Source organism: Oenanthe melanoleuca, chromosome 4 (assembly GCF_029582105.1).
Source record: "Oenanthe melanoleuca isolate GR-GAL-2019-014 chromosome 4, OMel1.0, whole genome shotgun sequence".
NCBI lineage: Eukaryota > Metazoa > Chordata > Aves > Passeriformes > Muscicapidae > Oenanthe > Oenanthe melanoleuca.
Genome location: NC_079337.1, coordinates 39,246,290 through 39,271,840, shown reverse-complemented (window position 1 = coordinate 39,271,840; position 25,551 = coordinate 39,246,290). Strand labels below are relative to the sequence as shown.

The window sequence follows — 25,551 nt, the reverse complement described above, 5'->3', positions numbered from 1 at the left end:
TGAAGATTACACTGCCAGCCAGTTTCTGCTCCATGGATAAACAGGACTGGCAGTGATATCCTTCACAAATAAACAAGAGGCTGATGAAAAGCAGAGCAGCCCAGAATGTGGCTAATGCGCTACTGTGCAGGAACGACAGCATGGAATTGTGGACTAACACTGAGCATCACTTCCCTCTTCTAAATTATGAAAGATAAAGCTAGCAGAAATCAGGAGGAGCATTTTCAGCTCAGATGGAAAGCTTAGAGCTTGGTCACTGGTTTTCTCCAAACCCTAATCTGCTTTTGCAGTTTTAGAGATTTTCAGTTCTAAACTGCTCTGCTTTTGTCTTATTAGGCACTATCAAAACGATATTTCAATTTATAAAGATTTCTCTTTAATCTATTCTTATCTGATTCCACAATCATCAAAATACTGAGACAGAATTAAGAGTAATTTTTCCCATTTCTGAGTATCAGGAAAGATGATGGTCATTACATTCAGGCATCACTGCATAAGCCAAATAAAACCAGAAAGGCTCAAAAGGAAAGACTTGTATGTATTCACACACCCTCCAGCAAGCTTCAATAAATGGAAAAGTAGATTTATGTTACTAAGACAGTTTCACCACAAAGCAAGAAGATAAAAAGTATCTTTTGAGTAATTTTTTTTTTCACTAGTAAAAACTTTGCAGTTTGGGTATTTTTCAAAAAAAAAATTCTTAAAAACAAACAAAAGTCACTCCTCATCAAGAAGACAAGATATATGCTAGTTTGGGATTTCCTCCCCACAAGCTGCATAAACATTTACCAGCAGCAACCAAGTACAGCCTCCATCTGCAAAAGAGCAAAGTGTCTTTTACTAACTTCCTCCAAAATAATTCTCCTTATCTGGGGAAATTTTGACAGGACATGCACTCCCATGAAGGAACTTCAAATCCCAAAAGGATACTGTGCACCTCTCCCAAAGGCAACCAAAAACAGTAAGTATCAAAAAAAGAATTTCAAACTCTGCTTATCAATCCACATAAATAATTCAATTTGTACCAAACAACATTAAAAATGGTCCAAATGAGCTCAAACTTATAAAGTAATCAAAGCTACCTGTGCAAATTGGTTTATTCTATGCATTTTTGAACATCTGCAGTAATTTCTGACAAAACTTCCACACTGTCTTCTAAACCACTCATAATTATCATGATTTGAGCTAAGCTAGAAGTATAACCCCAGAAACATAACTTAGAGCCCACCAAAACAATTTCTGAAAAGTGATTTCTCACACCTAATTTTCTTTCCTCTTTTTTTTTTCCTATGGTAGCTCTGCTACTTGAGCAGGTTTGTATCTATTATATACATCAAAGTGAAGCATCTATTCACATCATCCATTTTTAAGTCAGAATATGGGGCCCTCCAAATTGTCATGGCAAAAAATGTCACACAAACTTTATTACCCTTAAGCACACTGAAGGATACACAAAAACAATGTAAATTTGCTTAAAGCAGAAACCTAATTGTATTTTAGACCTGCATGATCTGTCCCCTCTCTTAGCAGTACCAGCAGATTTCTCATTTTACCTGCAAAGTTATATATGGCAAAACATGAATGAAACAGAAAATACAAGTACTTGATCCTTTTTAACTTCAGTAGCTACAGATCCATGACACCTGGCAGTGTGTGCAACAGCACTGACCAGCCCAAACTGTCACTGAAGGAGCAACACACATTCTGCCTCCATCACAAGATTTTTTTCCAAGACCCAGGTTAAGCACATACAGGGCCTCCTAAATGCTTTTGGTATTTAAGTAGTGAACATTGATTTAACATTTTTGTGTAAGCAGTAACTGGAACTTTACATATAACTTACAAGTCTTTACAGACCTCCTCCAAATCTTAGAAACTTTGAATTACAAGTTTTAAAAGCATTTACTAAATTCTGTGAGAGTGGGAGAACCTTTAAGAACAGCACACACTCTTCTTCTACTGCCCGAAGTCCAAAGAAAGGGAAAACCAGCTCTCCTGTGGTTTGACAAGAGACTGAGTAAGAACAGTGTTAAGTCTCAAACGCTTCTACAAATATCTAGGAAAAGGGACTTACAGAGAGACTTGGAAAGTTAGGCACTGATCATTAGCAAGGCATAGTACAACACAGCCTCCCACTCACAGCCACAGCTGAGAAAAACAAAAGGTCAAGTGGCAGTAAGGTAATCTGAGCCTGGGAGCCAGTATGTACTACACAATAAAATAACATCCACCACAGATAGCCTCTGTCTGCAGGTCCTTGCACACCCTTTGGTCACAGCTATGTGAGCAGTCAGCCTCTTCCCTCCCTCTTCCAGCAATCACCATCTCTCCAAACCGACTGAGGAAAGATGTGTTACCATCACTAGCAGACAAAGGATTTCAGGAGCAAAAAGAAAAAAATTCCTCTACAAAACTGGTTTGAAAAATCACAAATAAAAACAAATAAATGTACCACAGACTGTGTAGCCTTTACCCTCATCTGCATGGATTCCCTCCACACTCACTGCTTGAGCATGACGTGCAGGAATAATGTCAGCTCTTTAAGCCTTGCCAGAAAACTGTGCAAAAATAACTGCATAGGAATGTTTATTCCTGTGTGGAGGAATCATAATACAGTTTTGACATAATTAAGTTAGATGGCATCTGTAATCTGCTGGAACACACAAGTATCCATTTTACTTCACTTTAAATTACCATCTTGACAAAACCCACACATCACAACCCACATAACTAAGCTGGCCTGCAGCCCCAGGTTTGGTTTTTTTTAAAGTCCCTTTTTACAGATGAACATTCAAGCCTCTTTCAGAACCACAGCACCTGAGGCCTGCCCCACAGACAGTTCTGTTTCTGTGCCACTTTTCAGCTTTGCTTTTAAAAGCAAATATCCAGACACACAGTGGGAAGGCTCAGCAGGAAAAATCTGCTGCTGCAAAGCAGATCTCTCCACACAGAAATGGCTGCTTATTCAATCTGTCTCACAATCCCTGCTTGAAAACGAGCAGTTTTCTCAACAGGGATGCTCTGGGGTCCATTACACTCTAGTGTCTGAAAAACAGCCCCATCCAGTCATCCAAGTGTGGTTTTCAGTCATGCTGTGAAGTCATGTGTAAGATAGAGGGCATAGAAAATTAAAAGGCAAATCAAACAAATCCCTTTACAAAAAATCCTTTAAAAAAACATCTGTGGAGAGATTTGCTCTGTGTTGCCCTAAGACAAGGTACATGCATTTTTTGGATTTGTTTTAAAAAGTAGATAGTAAAAGAGAACCTTGCTAAAATTCTGGTAGGATCCTGTAACACAGTATCAGTATGAGAAGGAACAAAAATGTGTCTGTTAAAATTCAAACCGGTGTATTTAAGCAGTTTCCCATTCATGCTACAGCAAATACCAAGTTATTATAGCAACTTACTTTTGTTGCTATTTCCCAACTGGTGTTTTTGAAACCTTTTCTTTACAAAAATTAAGATTTACTCTTGCTTCTGCTAGATATCTGCATGTCATCTGCCATTCATGCTAAAATGCCCAATCCAGATATTTGTCCTCTTACAAACTGCTTTAATAGATCAAATGCAGTAAATATTTTCAGATATGCATTTAGAGTCCTTCAAAATCTTCAGCAGATAAGATAGATGTTGTAAAAAAATAAACTAACAAACAGCTAAAATACTTAAAATTTAGCTTAAATTTTAATTGGTTCAGTATTTAGAATGAATCTGTATCAAAAGTAAGATGAGAAGAGTTGTTTATAGCTAAAGGTGTAGAAGGATGTGATTCTTTTAACCATAGCACATGTGACTGTAGAGAAGGGTTCCATCTGAAAATATCAACAGGAAGAAAAAACCAAACACAAAAATAAATAAACAAACAAACAAAAACACTACCACCAAAACCAAGCTGCCTTCTATAGTCACTGTCACTGCTTGAGTGATCATGCCTATTTTGGAAGAAGATACACAGGAAGACACTTTTGGAGAAGTGAAGTAAGGCAGATGCATGTACACAGCAGATTCTGTGCTTTTGTGCCAGTGTAAATGAGGGAAGTAGTGCAGTGTCAGCATGCAAGGTAACAGCTTCTATTTACAGTGGCCTGCACTGCTCCAAAATAAACTACCTACACCTCTGGAAACAATAGTGCTGTGTTATGTTTCTTATTCAACTTCAAGCCAAAAGCAATTCTCCTGGCCACAGAAATGTTATCATCCCCCCACAACTGGCATCATACTGTAAACCTCTCATACTGATTTGTGCCTCAATATTTTAGACCTTTGACTAAAATGTCTCCCTCTCAGGGAGTCAAATGCAAAACTTACTGCTTAACATGAATCAGATATTTTTGTATGTTTTCATTTGCTCTCTCTTATGATCATATATCAGAAGATTCAGTTGATAGAAATCTAAAAAGAAAAAAACCCTATAACGTGCCATTTTTTAACAACAGAGGATTTAATACAATGGTGTTTAGAAGTACTTTAAGTTACTTTCTGATTTTATTAGAGCATCCTAACAGCTAAATATTTTGCCAATAGGTGGCACCAGCACTAGTTAAAAAGTGTAAAGAACCCTGTCCTTACTGAGCAAAAAGCATTCCTCTCCCACCTTACTGGGCACCAACATGGAATGCATACTTTGGTATCACCAAATAAAATAGTAGAAAGGTCAGGTAACTGTAGCCCCTATGAGAAGTCATTAGTCTGAAATCTAGTCCTCAGGCTACTCGTCCTTTAATAATAGACATCTAATATTTTTAGAAAAAATAAATATTTTTGTTAAGTTTTAGAGACTTAATTATGTTTCCTTAACCAATAGTAAAGGTCCACAATCCTGCTGAGGAATACTTATGGCTAGTCATGTGGCTGTACAACACTTCTTTGCTAAAAAAAGTATAAATACTAAGCACTCAGTACTGCAAAGTTTTGGCCACCTCTACACTAACTGCTCCTCAGGTTTTTTGTTATACCTTCTTCTATTGAAAACACTGCCTCGGGAAGCTCCCATATTTCAAACTGATGGAAGCTGAGACTGCTCTCATGTGGGACCCCAGCTGAGTACTGCATCCAGTTCTGGAGACCTCAGCACAGGGAAGAGCTGTGGAGCAGGCCCAGAGGAGGGCCATGAAGATGATTAGAGCAATGGAACACCTCTCCCAAGAAGAAAGTTTGATTGTTCAGCCTGGAGACAAGAAGGTTCTGGGGACACCTAACTGCAGCCCTTCAGTACTTAAAAGAGGTCTCTAAGAAGGATGGGGACACACTTTTCATTTTTAGCAGGGCCTGTTGCAATGGTTTTAAACCAAAAGAGGGACAACTTGGATTATATTAAAGGAGCATCTTTTACAATGAGAGTGACAAAACACTGGAACAGGTTGCCCAGAGAGGTGGTACATGTCCCTTCCCTGGAAACACTCAAGGTCAGGTAGATGGGACTCTGAGCAGCCTAGCTGAAGATGTACCTGCTCAAGGGTTGGAGCATATGATTTTCAAAGGTCCCTTCCAACCCAAGCCACTCTATGATTCTATATCCACGTACATACTATCTACACTTGCTCTACTCTTACACTTTGAGAGTGGACATCAGGCTCAACAGAATGCTGGCCAGCCAGGGTCAGCTGGTCTTAGTTGAACACCCAGGCACTAAAGAAGCAGCTACATTTTCAGGACCCAACTTTGCCACAGGAAAATGGAAATAGCTATCAGTAAGACTATCTCTCACCAGGCTGGGGTTAAAGCTAAGAGATGCCCTTGGCACAAAAGGCAAGAGCTCATTTAGCGGCAAAGAAGGGACTGTCAAGTACATCCAACTGCCATGCTCAAACAACACTGCAGGTATGCACCACATGCTGGGGGAAAAGATTAAAAAGAGAAAGACAGAATGAGATTGTGCAGACACACTTTCATTTTGCATAAAGCTTACATTTAGTTATTCACCATTAAATCCAGGGGTTGCATTACACTGTAGCATCCAGAAAAAGAAACATCCAAATGTGATGCTAAGTAACATGGTAGCTGTTCTACAAGATTTCAACAATCTTTATGTTAGCAGTGAGTTGTGCTGACTTTTTTTGTTGGCTTTCATTTGTTTTAAGAAGAGTAACATATTTTTTCCTCTAACCATTTCTTTTTAAAATTCAGGCACATATGAGATTCATCACCACATTAGGTAAAATGCCTCCACCTCCTTTTGGAAAAATAAGGCACAAAACAGTCTTCAGAACAAGATTTTACCCCTCTACAGCTTTGACAGCCCTCTTAGAGTTTATTGTACATACATAGAGCCTGAAAATTTTTGGTAGATGAAAACCTGAGTGGAATAACTGAAATTAAAAAATTGCCCTAAATTTGTGTGAACTACAAAAAGCTTGTATTTGCATGCCTCTGTTGGCATACTGTTTCACGTGTGTCAAGCAAAAATACATCACCTTCAGATAATGTGCATAACCATTGGCTACTTAACAAATAAAAGGGTTAGCCCCTATAGCTAACAGAGACAGCAGTGGTAATCAACCCTTAAATGATATACAAGGCTACCATAGGAATAAACAAAAAATAAAATGCCACATCATAATACAAAACTTCAAGGCATCAGCTAGTGAAATTTCTGTTAAGTTTTTTGGTTTTTTTTAATACAGGTAGAAATCAAGAGCCCATAAAAATGCACAATCAACTTTACCACATACCACCAGCTCTACAATATTTTTGTATCTGTTCTGCACTACCAGACAACCATAGCTTAAAAAAACATAAGTGTTTAAGATTTAGAGCAGTAGGTATTTAAACAGATAAACTGAAGTGAGATAGAGGATAATTAATTAATAAATAATTAATTGTACGAACCTAAACTGTATAAAAAATATTCCCCAAATCAATTATTGTCTGACAAAGACCACTGGTAGCACAAGTGGAAAAACAGGCTTTGCAAGATTTAATTTTTCATAATGTTTTCAGAGTTTAATTCCCTGTTCTCATTTTATTATTTTATGAAAAAGACTTGCCATTCAATTTTCTTTCATCTGAAAAATATTAATATCTATTTCTATAATGTACACTTGAATAAAAACCAATGCCTACCTTCTTTTTATCTTGGTTTGATACAAGCAAGATATCCTACTGGAATGCACATCTAGCTCTATTTTAGAGTGCAAAAAAAAGGCAAAAGGCATTATTGGTGTTGACAACCTTATACTCTCCAAAACTTAAACATGGACCTCAGGCTCTTCAGATTGACAAAAATTTCCTCACCCCACAGCATGTTCATTTTCTGTTTCTGCATTTTTCATTACATTTTAATTACTTTTTAAAGTCCTCCTTTCTGGTTCAAGGAACTAGAAAATTATTTTTTTTAAACCTAGAGAGAGATAGAGATTACATGATAACCTAAAATCTTTTAAATTTATGTATAAAGAAATTAGTTTTACTATCTGTTGCATTTTTGTTATGCATTGATACAACTAAAGTATACCTGCCTAAGCAACTATTTGATCCTAATTTTGCCATGAAGATCACCTCCTGAAGATACCTCAGTTTTTACATATTTTGAGAATCATAAAAAACACTATATGCAATAAATGTAAGTATAATTGTAATATGCACTGCTTTTAAAAAGGCAGCCATTGCCAATTCATTTCAGAAAGATTTAAGAACACTCTTTATTGCAATTCAAAAACATAATACATTGAAGAGTCAAAGTCTGACTGAAATTATGCTGTCTCATTCCTTCTACTCTGTTATGGAAAGAGAACAGACTGAGATTTTGAAGAACTGATTGTATGAAAAGGAGTGGAAATATGATTGTCAGCATATGAATTTGTAATGTCAGAAATCCCAGTTGCAGCAAGTTCTGAAAATAAATGTATTATAGATATGACCTTTCCCATGATCCATCAGCTTAGATGAAGATAGGTGGGGAGATAATCATACCATGTGAGCTGCTGGAAGATTCAGACAAATGAAACAGAACCAAAAAACTAAAGGCATAGAAATCCAAAAGTCTGTTTAAAAAACCCACACACACTGATTGCATATGTATGGTAGGAGTTCAAACAGCTTTTCAAAATGAAAACAACAGATGTGACTAAAAAATGTAATCTTACCTTTCTGTCTCTTCACTTGGGGAATATTGCTGATAGTGGTTGCCTGAACTATTTCCACTACAATTTGATACCTAATTTTAAAAACAGTAGGGAATAAGGGTGAAGAGAGGGAGGAGAAGAAAAAAAAACAAAACATGGTATTAATGTTTTACAATGTCAGCATACTTTAGAATTAATAAAAATCAAAATACTTGTACTTCCTCCTCACCTGGAAACAGATTAATCTGGTAGTACACCTACAACCTAAGGAGCAGTGTGTACATGGAGCAGGGAAAACAGATTATTTTGAAACAAAAAGGAAACATTCAACTAACAATAACACTGCCCTCTTCTCTTAACTGATGGCATTGCACAGACAGGTAATATTCAGTAAACACAATAGAAAGTCACACTTTAAACATTAAAAACAAGTTTTCTGTAGGAAACCAGGATAGTGCTTCAGTTTAAAAGAAAAAAGCTGTCTGTAAGGTTCTTGCAGCTAATCCACTCAATACATATATGGAGCATGTAAAAATTTGTAGAAGACATAAATTACACTAAAATATGTAAAACATCAAAGTACTATACTCCAGGAATAATTGAAACATGTTTATCACCTAAAACTAGACTACACATTAGCAGACAGTTAATATACCTAGAAAACTTGATTTCAAGTAAAACTCATTATATAACTAACAAATACTATGCACTCAGGAAAGAAAATGACTGTCAGTTAAGTCTCTCATAAATGTCAAAGTTCTGGTCTTTCAATGCACTCACTTTGGTAGCTACTGGTAAGAAAGCAAGTATTCCAGTAAACTTGCTACCTATGAAGTTAACTCTTAGATGAAAGCTGAAGCCTCCCAGAATGGCTGCTATTTCTGTGACTACTTAGTCTCCATTTAAAAAAGAACATGTGATCGTTAAAACATATTTCCCTTCTTTCATGCAAGCTTCTTTTTTCACCAACATCACTCATTTCCCCCATTTCTCTTGCCTCCTATAAGTCTTTTAGTATTTTGATGGTCTCTGGCTCTTCATACACACAGTTTTATACACACAGCATACACTCACAACTACATTTCCAGATTTTTTTCTGCATCGAATTCTTCAATTATCAAATTGCAACCTGAAAACCTATTTGAAAACCTGTAATTTTTGTAACACTATTTCCTTTTCCATTACTGTATTTTGATTGTTTCCACCCCCCACCACAGCTCTTGTCCAATCCATCAGAGGAAGAACAGCCCCAGAGTAAGGGTAGCGGTGTGGTGTGTGTAGGAAGTCCCACAGTTAATTCCCCATTCCGACAAAGACTTCCCAAATTATTCAGGGCAGCTCACTTGGACTTTTGATGCATTGATTATGTAAATGCATTGCAATGACACTCATTCACCTCACCCAGGTGTTGTAGGCTAACTGAGAAATCATTAATTTATCAAACAAGATTCAGACGACCAACTACACATGGATGGTAATTCCCACTTATCTCCCAAGTTTTTTGCTTCCAGATTTACTCCCATTTGTTCACATCCACAGTTTCACATGTTTTTATTACTGTTACTTGACACAGCACCTCTTTTTTCCTGTTCTTTTATTAGTTTAAGTGTAGGAGATGCCTGGAGTTACATGCTCAAAGATACTATTTAGGCCTGTTTCTCCCAATCACTGGCCTCTCACTGCAATTACTCAGTGGGAATGCCATATAACACTGCACCACAGAAACCCCCCCTTGCTACACTGCCAGACCATGTAGCTGCTGTGGGATATTCTGTGGTGCTGGTGAGTAAACATCTAAGGACATTTTAAATGTCATGTATTAATTTAACTTTGAAGAAGTGACTGTACTTGATAAACTGGACCCTTCATGGCCTCATATCCACATTACTTCCTTCCTCCCTATTCTCTGTAATATTCCCTATTCATTTCTAGGCAAAAGATGATATAGAGCCAGTAGTAAGTCTTTCTTACCTTGAATTGTGTTGTGACCTTTTGCTGCTGTAATAATAAATATCAGAATAAATACAATGCTGATCCTGAGAGCAGAATAAAAACTATCTGCCAGCTTATTTCCTTATCACTATTTGTTCTCAACTATGTTTTTAACTCAGCATGTCTTATCTCTAGTCTTCTTCTGACAAAGTAAATGATTCACATCTGATGTGAAAGTATTCATCTTTTCTTCCTTATTTGTAGCAGAATTCCAATTTATCCATGCTAACTTCAGACTGAGGGGAAATGAAGGTGAAATTTCACTCTAACTTTTTCTTCTTGAAAGACAGACAACACTCTTTGTGAAAACTTGGTAATACAGGAATAAAAGTCTGCCTCCCTTCAGGACAAGCATCAAAGAAATAAAACCTTAGAAAGTGTGAGTTTGAAGGACACTTGTGTATAACCATACAGTGGTCCCTTCTGTGAAAACTGCTGTTTTTTCTCACCCCATTCCCCCAACAAATTCAACTTTCCAGATGGTAAAGGTATGATAGGAAAACCAACAAAAAAAACCAGCTCCCCAGAAATTAACAAATTTCTTTTTATTAAAACACCAGCTCCCCGATTTCCCTACAAAAATTAAAGGTATTTCCACAAAAAAATAGTTATGTTCCAAGAGATTAAGTGACTAAATGTTAGAGGTTCACTATAGATACAAATAAACTTTGAGCCCTAAAGTTCTCCAAAATTAATATTAAGTAGTTACTGCATCACTTAAATATATTCCAAAAATAAAAGCTATAAAAGCAATGCAGAAAATCAATATAATATTTCTTCTCAAGGTAGTGCTTCTAAGCTAGGAGAGAAACAAGATTTAGAAAATCCTAGCACCATTATTATTCTTTCAGAAAGAGCTATTTGCACAGCAGAGAGCTTTAGACTTGCTCACATAGCCTCCCTCTCTTTTCTGACTTCCACTGAACCAGCCAGAGGTTTTCCCTACCTTCTCCACTATGAATACCTGGATATAATCACAGGAAAGCCCAGCAAAACTCTGTTAATGGAATCAGACTGGAAGGACACCTTATCAGCCCTCCCTCCTGTACTGCAATGTGCACACATCAAGGAGCAGCCAGGAGTCTGTGCCTTCTTGACTGTGCTCAGTCAAGTGTCTGAGGAAATGTTTATCAGTGCTTCATGGCCTCTTGAACTTAGCAAGGTATTTTATCTTTATTTTATTAAATAGATAATAATCAACCTGCCAAGATAAGCGTGACAGGAATGTTTAATACAAAAATGAGTTCCCAGCAACTGTAGTGCCTTCAGTTAAATTTCCCTCAAAACTAAGCATAGACCAAAAATTGCTACTGCTTGTATGTGTTCTTTACCAAGATGTTATGTGGCAACATTACAAGTCACAGGAGGAGGCTTAGAGCTCATGAATACCATGCACTGGCTTAGAACACTGAACAATTATTTCCAAATAAAACCAAGAAAAGGAATTCTTGGTGAGCATAATTACCCAGAATAGCATCTAACTGGGAAACTCTGTTTAAGTAAAACATGCCAGTAATTTATTTGTTGTAAGAGAACTGGAAGCATTTTCCCCACACCCATCACCCCAACAGACTCTTACTGTGCTTCTCAGGAATAAGTGCACAACAGCTTATTTGTTTCCTCCTATTTAACTCTTTCTTTATAGATTTCCCCTGTGGTTCACTGCTGTGAATTACAGCTAAGTACCACCCATTTGAGGTTTCTTTCAATCTATATAGGGACTACTGTTTGGTTTTGTTAATGCAAATCTGCAAGCTTTCACTGGCTAACCATGAAAGCTTTGCCAAGTAGACTACACAAATTTGAGATGACTACAGGTTGGTCCATCTCTCTCTGGGTGCTCCCACAGTGCTGGAGCACAAAGAGGATGGGAATGCCTTCTTCCATAGGAAATGCTCTTTAACCACTATCCCAGAGACTGGCTTTGTACAGACAGGGGAAGGATGAACACTGCCTCCAAAAGCAAATACTATTTCTCTCCAAAAAGAAGATACATTTTCTCAGGCATTTACCATTAAAATACTGATCTGCTCAAACTGGTCAACATTTTGTAGCATGTAGAGGAACACATTTCAAGATGATGGCAGTTGGACTTCACAGACTAGAAAGGAAAAACGTAGGTGCAGCCAAAACCACATTATTTCATAAAGCAGATCTGCTCTCTGGTATTAAAGAGTGCAATTTAAAGTGACCTATCAGCTAAAAAGAGAACACACTGAGCATTAATGTGCTTGAACAACAACAACAACAACATAAGAGTTGGGTTTCTTTTGAAACAAACAGATCCATTAGTGTGATTATGCTAATAAATATGTCAATTAGGTTTTAGGCAGAGTCTAATAGAGACTAATTTCTGCTCTCAGGAAAAGCACATTGTCCCAGAGTAAAGAGCAAATTTTACAGCAGATGAACAATAAGTAGCCAAGCAACAGAATCATTTCACCATCACCTAAATGTATTTTCCTATTCCAGAAATGCAAGTGGTTTCAGAATCAAAGAGAAGAACAAGAGAAAGTATGATTTTATTGATGAAGCCTGCATACTCCATCCCAGTTAGCCATCTCTTGGTCTGATTAGGCCAAGCCTAACAGAAGTTCAGGGTCACAAGAGATGACACAGAATTCACCAAATGCAATCAATATGCATGTGTACTTCAGATGTTGCTGCAGCCATTTGAGAAGAGAAAAAGCTGGCATGCAGCAGCAACAGAGGGGAGCTGGGAAGAGGAAAAACCACCAGTTCTGGCTGGTGGTTAAAGCTTAGGACAAACACTCCAGAAATGGTTTCAGGGGTCCTCTGAATCTTTGCTCTGCTCAACAAAACCAACTCAAAGACATCTAGGGAGGTTCTACAACAGCAGTATCTCTGTTCCCCTCTTGCCAGTCAATTGTTCCTTATCCTTTCACATAAATCAGAGGAGAAACAGCTGAAAAGATAAGGCAAGCATGCACAACTGGCTCCTGGGCAAGCAGGCTTGAGATGCAGGCAATATCTCATATTAAGAGGAATGATATAAGGTGAAAGAGATGAGACAGGGAATTGAGTTAGTATTAAAGTGAGCAGGTGCTATTTGCATTAGAAAACAGGAACATCAAACAAACTCATGATAGGTAGGAGTTGATGTTTTTTCTGTTTTTAACAAACTCTGTACATGGTTAAGAAGGATGCAATTGGGAAACATTTCCCTGCAACAGTCCAGCAAAACTTCTCATCCAGTGGTAAAATGTGCTGGAACTCAAACCCCTTCTTTCCATGCCACAGAATCACAGCAAGCTGTTCGGAATGCTCTGTGTCCCTAAGGTCACTACAGCTCTCAAACATCGGCCACCATGGCCAGTCATAATTCATAAACACAATGAGGAGAAAACCATCCACACTAATGGAAATTCAACCTATTTCATCTAAGTCCACAGAGGCAAGCTGCAAAGAAGAGTTCAGTATGCCCTTCATACATTTCAAGCATTTCAAGAGTACAATCATCTCCAGTATACTACTAAGCAGAATTTTTATGCATTTTCTGCCACTGAGCTAAAATGCTAATTACATTAGAGATCTAACAAATGTTATAGCTTATCATCCTTACCATCCCTACTTCACCAAACAAAAACAAATCTAAAATAAAATTTAAAAAGAAAAATCACAATTCATTCAAATGCTAGTAATGGGCTGGAAAAGAAGCATGTTTAGTTTTGAATGAGCTACAGTGAAACATTAAATACCTCAGTTGTTTCAGGAACTCAACATCAGAGCTGCTGTTAATGAGCTTGATGAACTCCTCATAAGAAGGAGCATATGTGTAGTCTTTCTTCTGATGCTCATTCATCTGTTCTCTGTACTCCAGCTGGCTGAGTAGCATTCGGTTAATATAATCTGGATCACTCAGCAGTTCCACCACTGGTTTCAGTACTGGAAAGGAAAAATATTTCAAAACAAAATCCTTATGTTGAAGAGTTACTGCTGTCTTGCAAATGAAAACTGCAGATAAAAGGCAAAAATAAACATCCAAGTTCATAAACATCAAAAAACCCAAAACCAGTCTTCTGGACTACACAGTACACTTGAGATTGCATATACCTTCTTGATAAAACTGGTTATTCTGTTACAGAATTTGGTGTACATTGACAAAACTGAGCTCTATTTGGAAAATTCCAAGAGTTTTCATTCCTTATGCTGTGTGCTCTGAAGGCTATGACATTATAGCCAGTATAAATGAAAGTAAACTGAATTGTGCAATATACTTGGGACTCCATAATTTCTGATTTTGACATAAAAAATGCATATAGTATTTATAAATGTAGTTGATAAAAGCAAAATAGAAATCCCTCAATTTAAAAGAAACACACTGGATAAATCAAAATGTAAAATAATGAATTAAATATAATGATTTAGTTATAGGATCCACAGATTTAAGGATGTGTTTATTCATCTGAATGAAATATGAAAGGCCAGAATTATTAATATAATCACTATAAATAAATAGTGAAAAGTTGAAAAAGTATTCATTTATGAAAAAATAGAGAATGAGAAAGGACAATTTGTGTTTTATCCTGAAATGTGATAAACAGCCTGGCATCAAATCATGAGAGTTAATGCCTGATTTTGTGAATAGAGTTTTTTACTGGCTATCACAAAAATTAAATTTCAGAATGCAAAAGCAGAGCATCAAGACTTATACATTATAAACTTTGTAACTGCTAGTATTGTACATGTACAAATGGTTAATCATCTCTTATCTTTGATCTACCTTTTGTTGCAAGTATTTCTGCAAGGACAATGCGCAAGCTGACAGACTGGACATCCTTTGAGGGTAGGAGACAATACACCAGAACTTGAGAACATTTTTGCAGAAATCTTACTTCTTCATCAGCGCTCTTCAAGTATGAGTGCAGCAAAAAAGGTCTCGGTGGATCTTCCTGCCTAGAGGGAGAAAAATAAAAAAAGAGAGAACTTCCATACCAGTTGTATCAGAGGTAAGCTAAGATCATCAGTCACTAATTGATAAAAGGCTGCAGCATGAGCACTGGGTGGGTGCTGTGCTGAACAGCACACTGTGCTGTTTGCAGACTCCTCACAAACAAGTCTTTGGATGACAGCTCTGAAAGAAACAGGGAGCAAATCTCCCTCACCTTGATTCTGTGCCCAGTACTATCCAGTTTATCTCCTTGCAGATGCCAATGGTTTTCTGGACTTTTCAGAACATATTTGGCCAAACTCCTTAGTGCAGGTCACAGCTGTACCTTTTCTATATACAAAAACAGCTGTAGAAGCAGACACAAAGTACCTTAGCAGTTCTTTTAGGATACATGCTTGATGTGCTCCAATCCATTTTAACAAGGTGACCAAGCCAGTGGTTCCAGACAGACAGACACAGTGTCACCTGAGAGGCACCAGAGTAATTTACAAAGGCAGCCAAGACTGGTCATCAGTAGAAGGCTCTAAGGTACTACAAAGGATTGTATCTGTCATGTCTCATACCAGCACCTCCTCCTATTTTCCATAACAACTGCTTTCTTCCCAGAGCTGGAGGCTGCCATCCTGGTTAGGTTGCTGTCCTAGTCAACTGACTTACTCACAGAGCTACTCTAATCCCATTGCCTCTGTTTGTAGAAAAAACAACCAAGAATTGCATACAGTCAAACCAAATGTTTTCAGTTTGACACCAGTATAGGACCAATAATGACAGGCAGTATTGTATCATAACTAATTTTTGCTAGTCAGTTCAGGAGGATGAAAATATATTGGAATAGTAACAACAACACTGATTTTGTTCTAATAATACAATAATTTGTCTTAATGAGACTAAAATTAGTTTTACAATTAATTTTCAGAAAAACAAATGTGAAGATGACATTTGGGTTTGATTTGACAAACACCTTTAACTCAATCACAAATCAAATGTTTTGTCTGCAAACACAGATCATGAAAGTTGTTTCAATTGTTATAGGTAAGACAAATTTCAAAACAAGTTCCTTGGAACATCTTGGACATAAATACTCTTTTCTGAGGAGCAGTGGTTTATGAAGATGATGTGTAATCATCATCATCAACCAGTCCAGGTGATGCAGCTGGCTCAGCTGAGAAAGCTGTTTATCTCGTTCTGGTAGGATCTTCTCAGTGGCAGCTGAATACATAGCTATTTTCCTCAGTGCATTTCTACTACTCTTGCATACTCCAGAGATGTCCCAAAGCCTCCTCTACACAACATCAAACATTGCCTGTCATGCTCTCCCTTAAAGGCATTCATTACTTATCCAAACCCAGACATGTCCTAGGCAGATTACTCACACAAAGTCTGGGTCATTTACATACAGCCACCTCTTATTGTGGAAATAAAGTCTTCCAGACAGGTTGGTGCACCCAAAGTCATCCACTTAGAAACACAGCCAGAACTGTATGCAGAATGCTGGCAAAGAGGATGACTCACAATGAACACAGAATAATTAAGGTTGAAAAAGCCCTTTTAGATCATTAAGTCCACCACTAAACCAGGTCCTTAAGAGTCACATCTACATGTATTTTTAACACTTCTCAGGACAGTAATTTCACCACTTCCCTGGTCAGCCTGTTCCAATGCTTGGCCATCCTTTCAATGAAGAAATGCTTCCTAATAATGTAAACCTCCCTTGGCACAGCTTGAGGCCATTTCCTCTTATCCTGTTGCTTGTTACCTGGGAAAGGACACAGACTCCCACCTGGCTATAACCTACTTTCAGGTAGTTGTAGAGAGCAGTAAGGTTTCCCCTGAGCGTCCTCTTCTCCAGACTAAACACCCCCAGCTCCCTCAGCCACTCCTCACAAGGCTCGTCCTCCAGACCCTGCCCCAGCTTTGTTGCCCTCCTCTGGACATGCTTCAGCACTTCAATGTCATTCTTGCAGTGAAGGGCCCAAAACTAAACCCAGTATTCAAGATACAGCCTCACCTTGGTATATACCTATACCAAGTATAGGTATTATTAGAAATTATTCCTGAGTATTAACAACCTTGATACAGAGTTAGAACTAATAGTGAATGCTTTTTTGCTATGAACAAACCCCATTTTTTTGGGCACCTTATTTCTGGGACATCTTGAATAGTGATTAGATCGAGATATACTTTCATAGCATGTGAAAAGCAAAAAACAGAGCCATAATGCACAGAAAATTTAACTGAACTGAGATTAGCCTTCTTTGTCTTCAATATCTATCTGCCAGTCTCCTGAGGAATGCCAGTCTGTTTGGGACTGCAAACACACTGGAGCATTAACTATACCTGTATTATCACCCATGCAAGAGAAGTCTGTCTCCCTATTTTAGGAATTTATTCCCAGTCAAGAGCCAACACATACAGCTTTGCCAAGCTGGACCTATGCCACGACTTTTCTGACACACAGTCAGGAGAACACAAATGGAAAATGGAACAGAATAAACAAGCACATAGGTAAATATTTGGTTCTTACCCTTCTAATTTGTCTAATGTGTTCCTGCCTACAGGAATGCAAGGGGGGAGCAGAGCTGCCTACATTCTCCAGTCTGCAGGCCATTCAAGAAAATCTTCATTTTTTTCCTGGAGTTATCTCCATTACCTAAGAAGATATGATTCTCTAGAACAAGTTTTGCTAGTTAAACTATATCTACATGTGATCTAAAAAGCAAAAGGGAAGATATTTACGAAAATAGAGAAACAAAGTCTTCAGGAAATTCAACTCTAAACAAGCCTTGCCTGTCAGTGCCAAACAGTTCTGTCAACAAATCCTGCAGTATTCATCACTGTTGAGCAAGAGAAATAAAAGGAAGACTGAAAGCAGGAGACAAAGCTTGGGGGAAGCTTAACAGCTACAGAATAAATCAATATGACTGTCATAAAACAGACAAGACAAAACATACTGGTTTATATCCTCCTTTGCATGTATGCAGGAAGCATTACAGTTCTATTTGTCTCAATATTACTACTGATGAGTTTCAAGACTCATTTTTTTACTTAACTTTTTTTTTTTAAATTTACTGTGTGTCAACAAAAGGTCTGGCCAGTAAACAGCAGCCCTTTTAACCCAGGCTTCCCCTTCACAGATACACATTAAAAAAAGAGAGCAGTGACCAATCCCAGAAATATAAACATCACTGCTCAGCTACCAAACCATGTCTGTTTACTACTTTGGAGCAGAGCTAAGATGTCTTGATCAAGCATATTCTTAAGGCTTGATATAAAACCTAGATCTTCAATTCTGTGAGAATGTGGCACTGTTCATTTTGCAGAGACCAACAGGAAAACCAGAAACTTAAGTGCAACCCATATACATGCATACAAAGTAGAGTGCTGCTACATCTCTGCAGTGTCAATAAAGATATTAAGCACTATTAAATAATCCAAGTAGTAACACAGACATTAGTTCTTTTCCTATCTTGTTCTGAACATTTATTATTAGCACTGTGTGGTTGGATTTTACAAATAGTCCCTCAGTAATCACAAAAAACTGAACTAAAACTGTGTGCAGATATTTTTAGACAGAGCTTTAAAAGCCCAGTCAATTAGCCATAAATTCTGAGCACAACTGTGTGCAGTGAACTAATATAAATGTGGCACTCCAGCAAAGAGTTCCAAAACAGGCATGATACAAGCTCTGGAAACCAGGCTCATTTAATCTCCTTTAGACAATATTCGAGTAACAGCAAGTGGCAACTTAATTCATTTGTGTCTTCTTGAACAATTAAGACTGAAGTAATAGTGACAATAGTAGTCTTTCAAGATACAGGTACTTTCAGTGATTTAAAACAGAACATATGGTCTGTGACAGAGCACATGCTCTATACAGTATTCTTACAGATCATATCCCTTTCTCTCCCCCGTGAGCTATAAAGCCAGCCTTAACCTTGCCCAATTCCTTTCCTGTAATTTTATGAAAAGCCTTCTCTGAATTTTTAACATTATGCAATACTTTTATATAGTGTCAGAAAGGAAACTGATTTCCTTCAGTTGCCCCTCAAAGCACTGGAAGATTAAGCAGCAGAGTACAAATATAGATCCATAGATAGGACCTGCCAAAGTGAATTCCTTTGTACCAGGTCTGTTCCAAGCTGTACTTTTCTCTGGGAACAAACTGACACCTACTATAACTATCCTCTGCTCAGAGGCCACTTTGTGCATTTACTGCCTGTGTATCCCACTGAGTGTCTTCAGTGTTAAGACTTACTGCTGCAAGCCTATAGCTCATCCAGCACTTTCTAAAGGAAAGCAGAAGACCAGATTTGCTGCAGTATTCCTGAAGAGAAGCAGTTAAAGATTTACCAGGGTTACAGAAGTATCATCATTTCCTTCCCACACTATAAGTAAGCAACTCTGAGCCAATATCAACACATTTTTAACAATACTTCATTTCTCAGGAATGCAGAACCTATGGCCATTTCGTAAGACTGGACTATAACCTGGGCTTCCCAGTTTCCCAATACAGCAACCTCATGGAAATCTTTTTTTCCCCCAAGAATCTACTATAGATATCCATATTTTTGACAAGGGCCATCTAGTAACCATCTGTGTTATAAAGACTCGGGAGCATTAAGACTTTGTATTTGTAGTTGGATGTATGCACCTGACACAAAGCATCTTTGACAAACATAAATCAGTTTGCTTTGAAATTAGGCAGTACATAAAATTAACATACACATACCCTTCCCTGTAAAAATAAAGAAACAACCACAAAAAAAAAGAAAAAAAAACCAAAAAAAACAAGCCCACACAAAAACAACAAAGGGGTATAAAAAAATTAACAATTCCTTTACAGGAAACTACTTAAGGGATAGATAGATAGATAGATAGATAGATAGATAGATAGATAGATAGATAGACAGACAGACAGACAGATAGTTTCCTTCAACCTTGATATTTTTTTATGTAGTCTTTCAAGATACAGCCTTGCAGGGCTCTATTTAAGTCTCAATCAGTTCAATTGTGAGCTGAAATGCACGTGCAAGTCTAAATAAGTGGCATCAGTATATTCAACATTCACCATGCATTTTCATTAAACTGACTCTGAGAACTACCAGAACCACAAGCTGGCTGCATCTCTTCATCTATATCACCCTCAGAGCTGTAAGCTTCTTGACAATACAGCAAAGTAAAAACTGCTTCATCTATTTGAGTTTTCTAAGACATAAAAGAAACAAAAGTTTAGATCTTTACAAGTCAGTATAACAAATATATTAGAAAAAAGTATCTACTAAAGAAAAACCAAACAAACCAATGAAAAAACAAATCACAAACCCCAGAAAGCACAACAAAAATAGAAACAGTGGACAAAGCCAAACCCAAAATTTCCACAGCTGCTATTTTATCGAGATAAATCAGCAAGTTTTATAAATCATTTCAACTAATGTTTATAGTGCAAAGACTTGTCATTTATACATGCCACAGTTACCTCTCTCAGGAAGAAGCATTTGACATGTCATATTAATAACAGAGGCAAAGAATTTAGGGATGGCTTACGAGCTGTGGCATGACCACATCAGCACCAGGATGTCCTAATGCTTATTATGGTGTCAGGGTTATACTCAATCTTTAACAGGAAACCCAAACTTCCCACACTGAAGCTTGAAAACAAATGCTGAGCTTTAGACCTGGTGCTACCCATGGGCTGAATTTAATAACATGCTCAGGCTTTGGTTCTTCATGACTAATTTGCTCTCAGCACTTTCATACATAGCTGTTACTATTGCAACAAATCTCTACAGCTTCATACTAATCCCCTTGGTGCACCTTTCCAGAGGCTGACTGTGATAACCAGCTCTTAGTATTTCTGGTTTCAGGCAAATGGAATTATAAAAGAAAAACAAGACCTGTGGGAAGTGTTTAGTTGCTATCCAGACAACTTGGATGCATCTACAGAATTTACCAAATTAAATCTCAGGTGTTAAAACTCCTTTTGTATCAGTCTGTTCTTGACCTTTTATTTTAATAAAAGTCTTATCACAATACACACTGTAATCACAAAAAAAGTTGAAGTTATACACCCTATACATTCCAAGGTATTCACCTGGGCCAAGAAAACAAAAAGTTATTTTCTCCCCTTACCCTGTCTGTAATACACAGAAAACAAAAGGAATATTATCAAAACACGTATGATACAAACTTTCATCCCCAAACAACTTACCACACTTAGCACTCAAGCAGCAATTTCCCCACAACCACACTTTGCAAGAGCACTAAGCTCTTAACTATAGGTTCTGAATCAGCACTGGTAGCTGCCTGCAGACCCCAAGCATTCATTTTGCTTAATCCTAACTTATGCTGTAAATCTGGGCACAAACACACAAAAACACTTCAGCATATCCCAACAGATGCTGGGTAGCACATTGGCCAGAAGCAGCCTGCAATACCACACATTCATTTTGCAGAACCCAATTCTTCCTCTGTCTCTGGGGTCAAAGGTGCCCCAGCTGTAGGTTAAAGACAGAACATTCAAAACCAAAAGATACAGGGGAAAAAAAATTAAAAATTTAAATACTACTACTAATAAAAATAAAAACAATGTCAGCTGACCTCTTCTTGCTGCACTTTGTTCAATAAGCACTGGTTGTCAGGGGGTTCAAGACACAAGGATTAAGTCTTCCAATCCCACATGTCTACTCTGCTGTTTTTTTCAGGGGTTATTTTCTTCCCAATGGCTGGTATGGGGCAGTATTTTGGATCTGTGCTGAACACAGGTTGATAATATAGAGATGGTTTTGCTATTGCTGAGCAGCACTTGGACAGGACCAAGGCCCTTTTATGCTTCTTGAATCACCCCACTGCTGGGGGTGCACAAGGAGTTGGAGAGAAACAGCAGGGACAGGTGATTCTGGCTGACCAAAGGGATATTCCAGGCCATATGGCATCATGCTCAGTGTGTAAAGCTGGGGGAATAAGAAGGAAGGAGGGGACGTTTGGAGTGATGGTGTTTGTCTTCCCAAGTCACTGCTACATGTGATAGGGCCATGCTCTCCTGGAGAAGGCTGAACACCTGCCTGCCATGGGAAGTGATTAATTAATTACTCAGTTTGCTCTGTGGGCAGTTTTTGCTTTAAACCCATTAAACTGTCTTTATCTCAACCCACAAGTTCTCACTTTTAACCCACAAGTTCCTGCACTTACTTTTCCAGATCTCTCTGAGCATGCTGGTGGGGCTCTGAGTGATTTGTGTCGGGCTATTGCTGGCTGAGGTTAAACCATGCTACCTACTTGTGTAATGCAGGCAAATCTTATTTTGGCTATGCTGTGCCCAGCAAAAAATAGGGTTTTATTTATAAAAATCTTAATAGTTCTATAAATATTTAGAGCAGTTATTCTTAGCCCAAAGAAAGGGCAAGGGAACTCCCTTTTCCTTTCATGTGGACAGCTACACAGAAAGACACTACTTGTCTGCATCTTGCTCAAGTCTTTCTGGACTTCTTCATCCAGAAGAATAGCTTCTTCTAGCTTTCAACAAACATATCATGCTACCAGAATGAGACTACATTTCTAGGATCAGATAATTCCAGCCCCCAAGAAGTACACTGCCACCACAGACAACACTGCACCTACATACCAACCATTTCCACTATTATACACCACCTTACTCAGCTCACGGTCCACCCTTGATCACATAAAATGGTATTGCCAGTATTCAGCTTGCTTGTATTCCAGTTAAAGTAATCAAGGAAAGACTCTTGAATAAGATAAGAAGAAATTAAGGAATAAAAGGTGCTATGAAACATGAATGGCTGAATACTAACCTCTTTACCCTTGCAGGATGCACTTGGCTAATCCTGCTATAAATGCGCTCCTGATCCTGCACATACAGGAGAAGAGCAGTGGCTTCTAAAAATAAATTCAGGTCTGACTTTTCCTCCACATCTCAAATTCATAAACTAGCTAATGCTGGACACAGGAAACTATCATATTCCATTTCTATACACCAAGCTAATACTAGAAATTAAATGGTTTCCTATCTTAATTATACAAAATGCCATAAATTTTCTCACTGAAAAGTGTCAGTTTCCTTTGAAGCCCCAACTAAACCTCAAAGTATACCTCAGTTTCACATATAAGATGAAAAATTTGGGAGCTGTCTTGCCTACAGCTTGCATTGCTGTCTCCAGACAGTTCTGCCCATAGCTACCCTTATTTCTCTCAGTAGATGAGTGTGCCATGCACAGGAAAGACAGCTGCTGTTAAAGAAAGCCAGGGGATAAAATAAAGAAATGGAAAACAGACCTACCACTACAAGGTTCCTTTCTCCCACTGCCCTGTCTGCAACCAGCCACCATGAAAGTGGCCTTTCTTATTGTCAAAGAATGGTTTGGGTTGGAAGACACTTAAAGATCATCTAGTTCCAACCCCATGTCATGGGCAGGGATACCTTCCACTAGACCAGATTGCTCAAAGTCCCATCCCAACCTGGCCTTGACCCATGCTTTGAAGGAAGACAAGGTCTCCCAACACTTTTCTTCATTTCTGGCCTCTGCTAGCTATTTACCTTGAGCTGTTTATTACTGAGTGGATTTTTGACATGGTTAAGAGAAGCCAGAGAGAAAGCAGGAGCAAAAGAGAAGACCATAGCACCCTTCCTCATTCTGAAGGGTCTCAGCCTATTTTCATCTCCTCAGACATCCTGGTTAATCACAGATTGAAGTTAGCCAGTGAGAGCAGAAAAGTAAAGAAATCTCTGTGTCCAACATGCACCTAGTCACAAAACACATGAACTTCACTCTGAAAAAAAACCAGACATCTGTCCTCCTGGGCATGGATGATTCCTCTCTGCTATGGTAGTGGATTATCTGTTATCATATAGGAAAACCAAGGCAAAGTGGCTCAGGTGGCACCCCCTCCAGAGACAGTATTAGAGGTATTTAAAACTTCATAAGCTGCCACACAATAGACAAAATGCCCTTTGCTGTCATGCTGCAGTATAAACTCAGTGGTGGAAATGATGGAGAAGTCCAAGAGGTATCACAACAGGAAAGATACCTCTCTCTAATTACAGCCTCTGTTCCACTATATTTATCACCCAAAACTAACTGGATTATGAGATACAGAGGGAAATGTGAATGCCAATTTACATTTATTACTGTCTTTGAAACATTAACAGAAAGCAAAGCAGATCAAGAAGATCTACATTCCCTACCTTAGGAAGAAGAATTTTTTGTGTTTGAACTGTGGCAATTCAACAGTGATTCAACCCAGCAGACAGCTGAACACCACACAGATTTTCTCTCCCTCCTTCACCCTCCCACAGTGGGATGAGGGAGAGAAAAAGAAAAAAAGGTAAAATTCCTGACTTTGGGGTGACCTAATTGCAGCCTTCAGGTACCCGAAGGGAGCTGAAAGGAAAGGTGAAGAGACACCTTTTACAAGAACCTGTAGTGACAGGACAAGGGGCAATGGCTTCAAACTGAAAGTAGGTTTAGATTAGATTTCAGGAAGAAATTCTTCCCAGCGAGGGTGGTGAGGCACTGGAACAGTATTCCCAGGCAAGTCATGGATGCCCCATCCCTAGAACCATTCAATTTATACACTGAACATGACATCATATGGTATGGAATATCCCTTTGGCCAGCTGGGGTCTGCTGTCCTGGCTATGTCACCACCCAGCTTCTTGTGCTGCCCACCCCCTCAGCCTCCCACTGGCAGGGCAGTATGAGAAGCTAAAATCCCTGACTTACTATAACACTGCTTAATAACAACTAGAACACCACTGTTATCAACATTATTCTCAACCTAAATCCATAATACAGCACTTTATCAGTTACCAAGAAGAAAATTAACTCTATCCCAGTTGAAAAGCAGGGCAACAATGTAGAAAATAAAGGCTTCCCAGCTAGAAGTGATGCAACTTTTAGTTCTCAGTCTATAGCTTAAAATGTCAGCAGGTAAAACTCCTAGCTCAGTAAACTCCATAGAAGTAAGCAATTTGTACAAAACTCAAATTCTAAGACTACAAATTGTCTTGAACAGAAAATGCTTTCAGAATATTTGCTGTGCTTTCAGGGTCATTACCTGCATGCTCACATCACTCAGCACAAATTCCATCTGTAGTGTATGAGCACACTGTCACTTTTCTGCTGACTTTGCTATAGCCTGTACATAGCATTTAAGCTGTCTCTCCATCTGCTAAGAAATGGTAAGTCCTGTGCAATTTCCATACAGCTCCTTGGACTTTTTGGGCAAGTTTGGATAAGCATCATGAGGATACTCTAGTGCTTTACAACTTGCATCATGCATCATCATGTTGCTGATCTGTCAAACACATTAGATCCAGACCTTCTTCCTTGTGAACTCAGAGCTTTGCAGCCTACAAAAAACAGACACCGAGTCCAATTCCAGCCTCTATAAATTGTTCAGTTAGAGCTGTTGGGTTGGTTTGTTTTTCTTCTAACCTGCTATTACACTAATTCTTGATAGGACTTTTTTCATTTCCATATTAATGCAGCCTGTCTTATCCAGAGTGAAGGTGCATTTACTACTTCCAAGTGAAGAAGTTAACCAGAAAAAACCAAAATAATTTATT

The 25,551-nt window shown here is 38.2% G+C and overlaps 1 protein-coding gene across 1 annotated transcript in view; it reads right to left on the bottom strand.

Moving 5' to 3' along the window:
* The window catches only part of SNX25 (sorting nexin 25), an 81,334-nt gene that overhangs the window by 33,625 nt on the left and 22,158 nt on the right, over positions 1-25,551 (bottom strand). The window contains exons 4-6 of the mRNA XM_056489842.1: positions 14,802-14,974; positions 13,777-13,963; positions 8,087-8,157 (exon numbers count right to left, since the gene is read on the bottom strand). Of these exons, the coding sequence (XP_056345817.1) occupies positions 8,087-8,157; positions 13,777-13,963; positions 14,802-14,974 (431 nt within the window). The remainder of the gene's footprint in view (positions 1-8,086; positions 8,158-13,776; positions 13,964-14,801; positions 14,975-25,551) is intronic.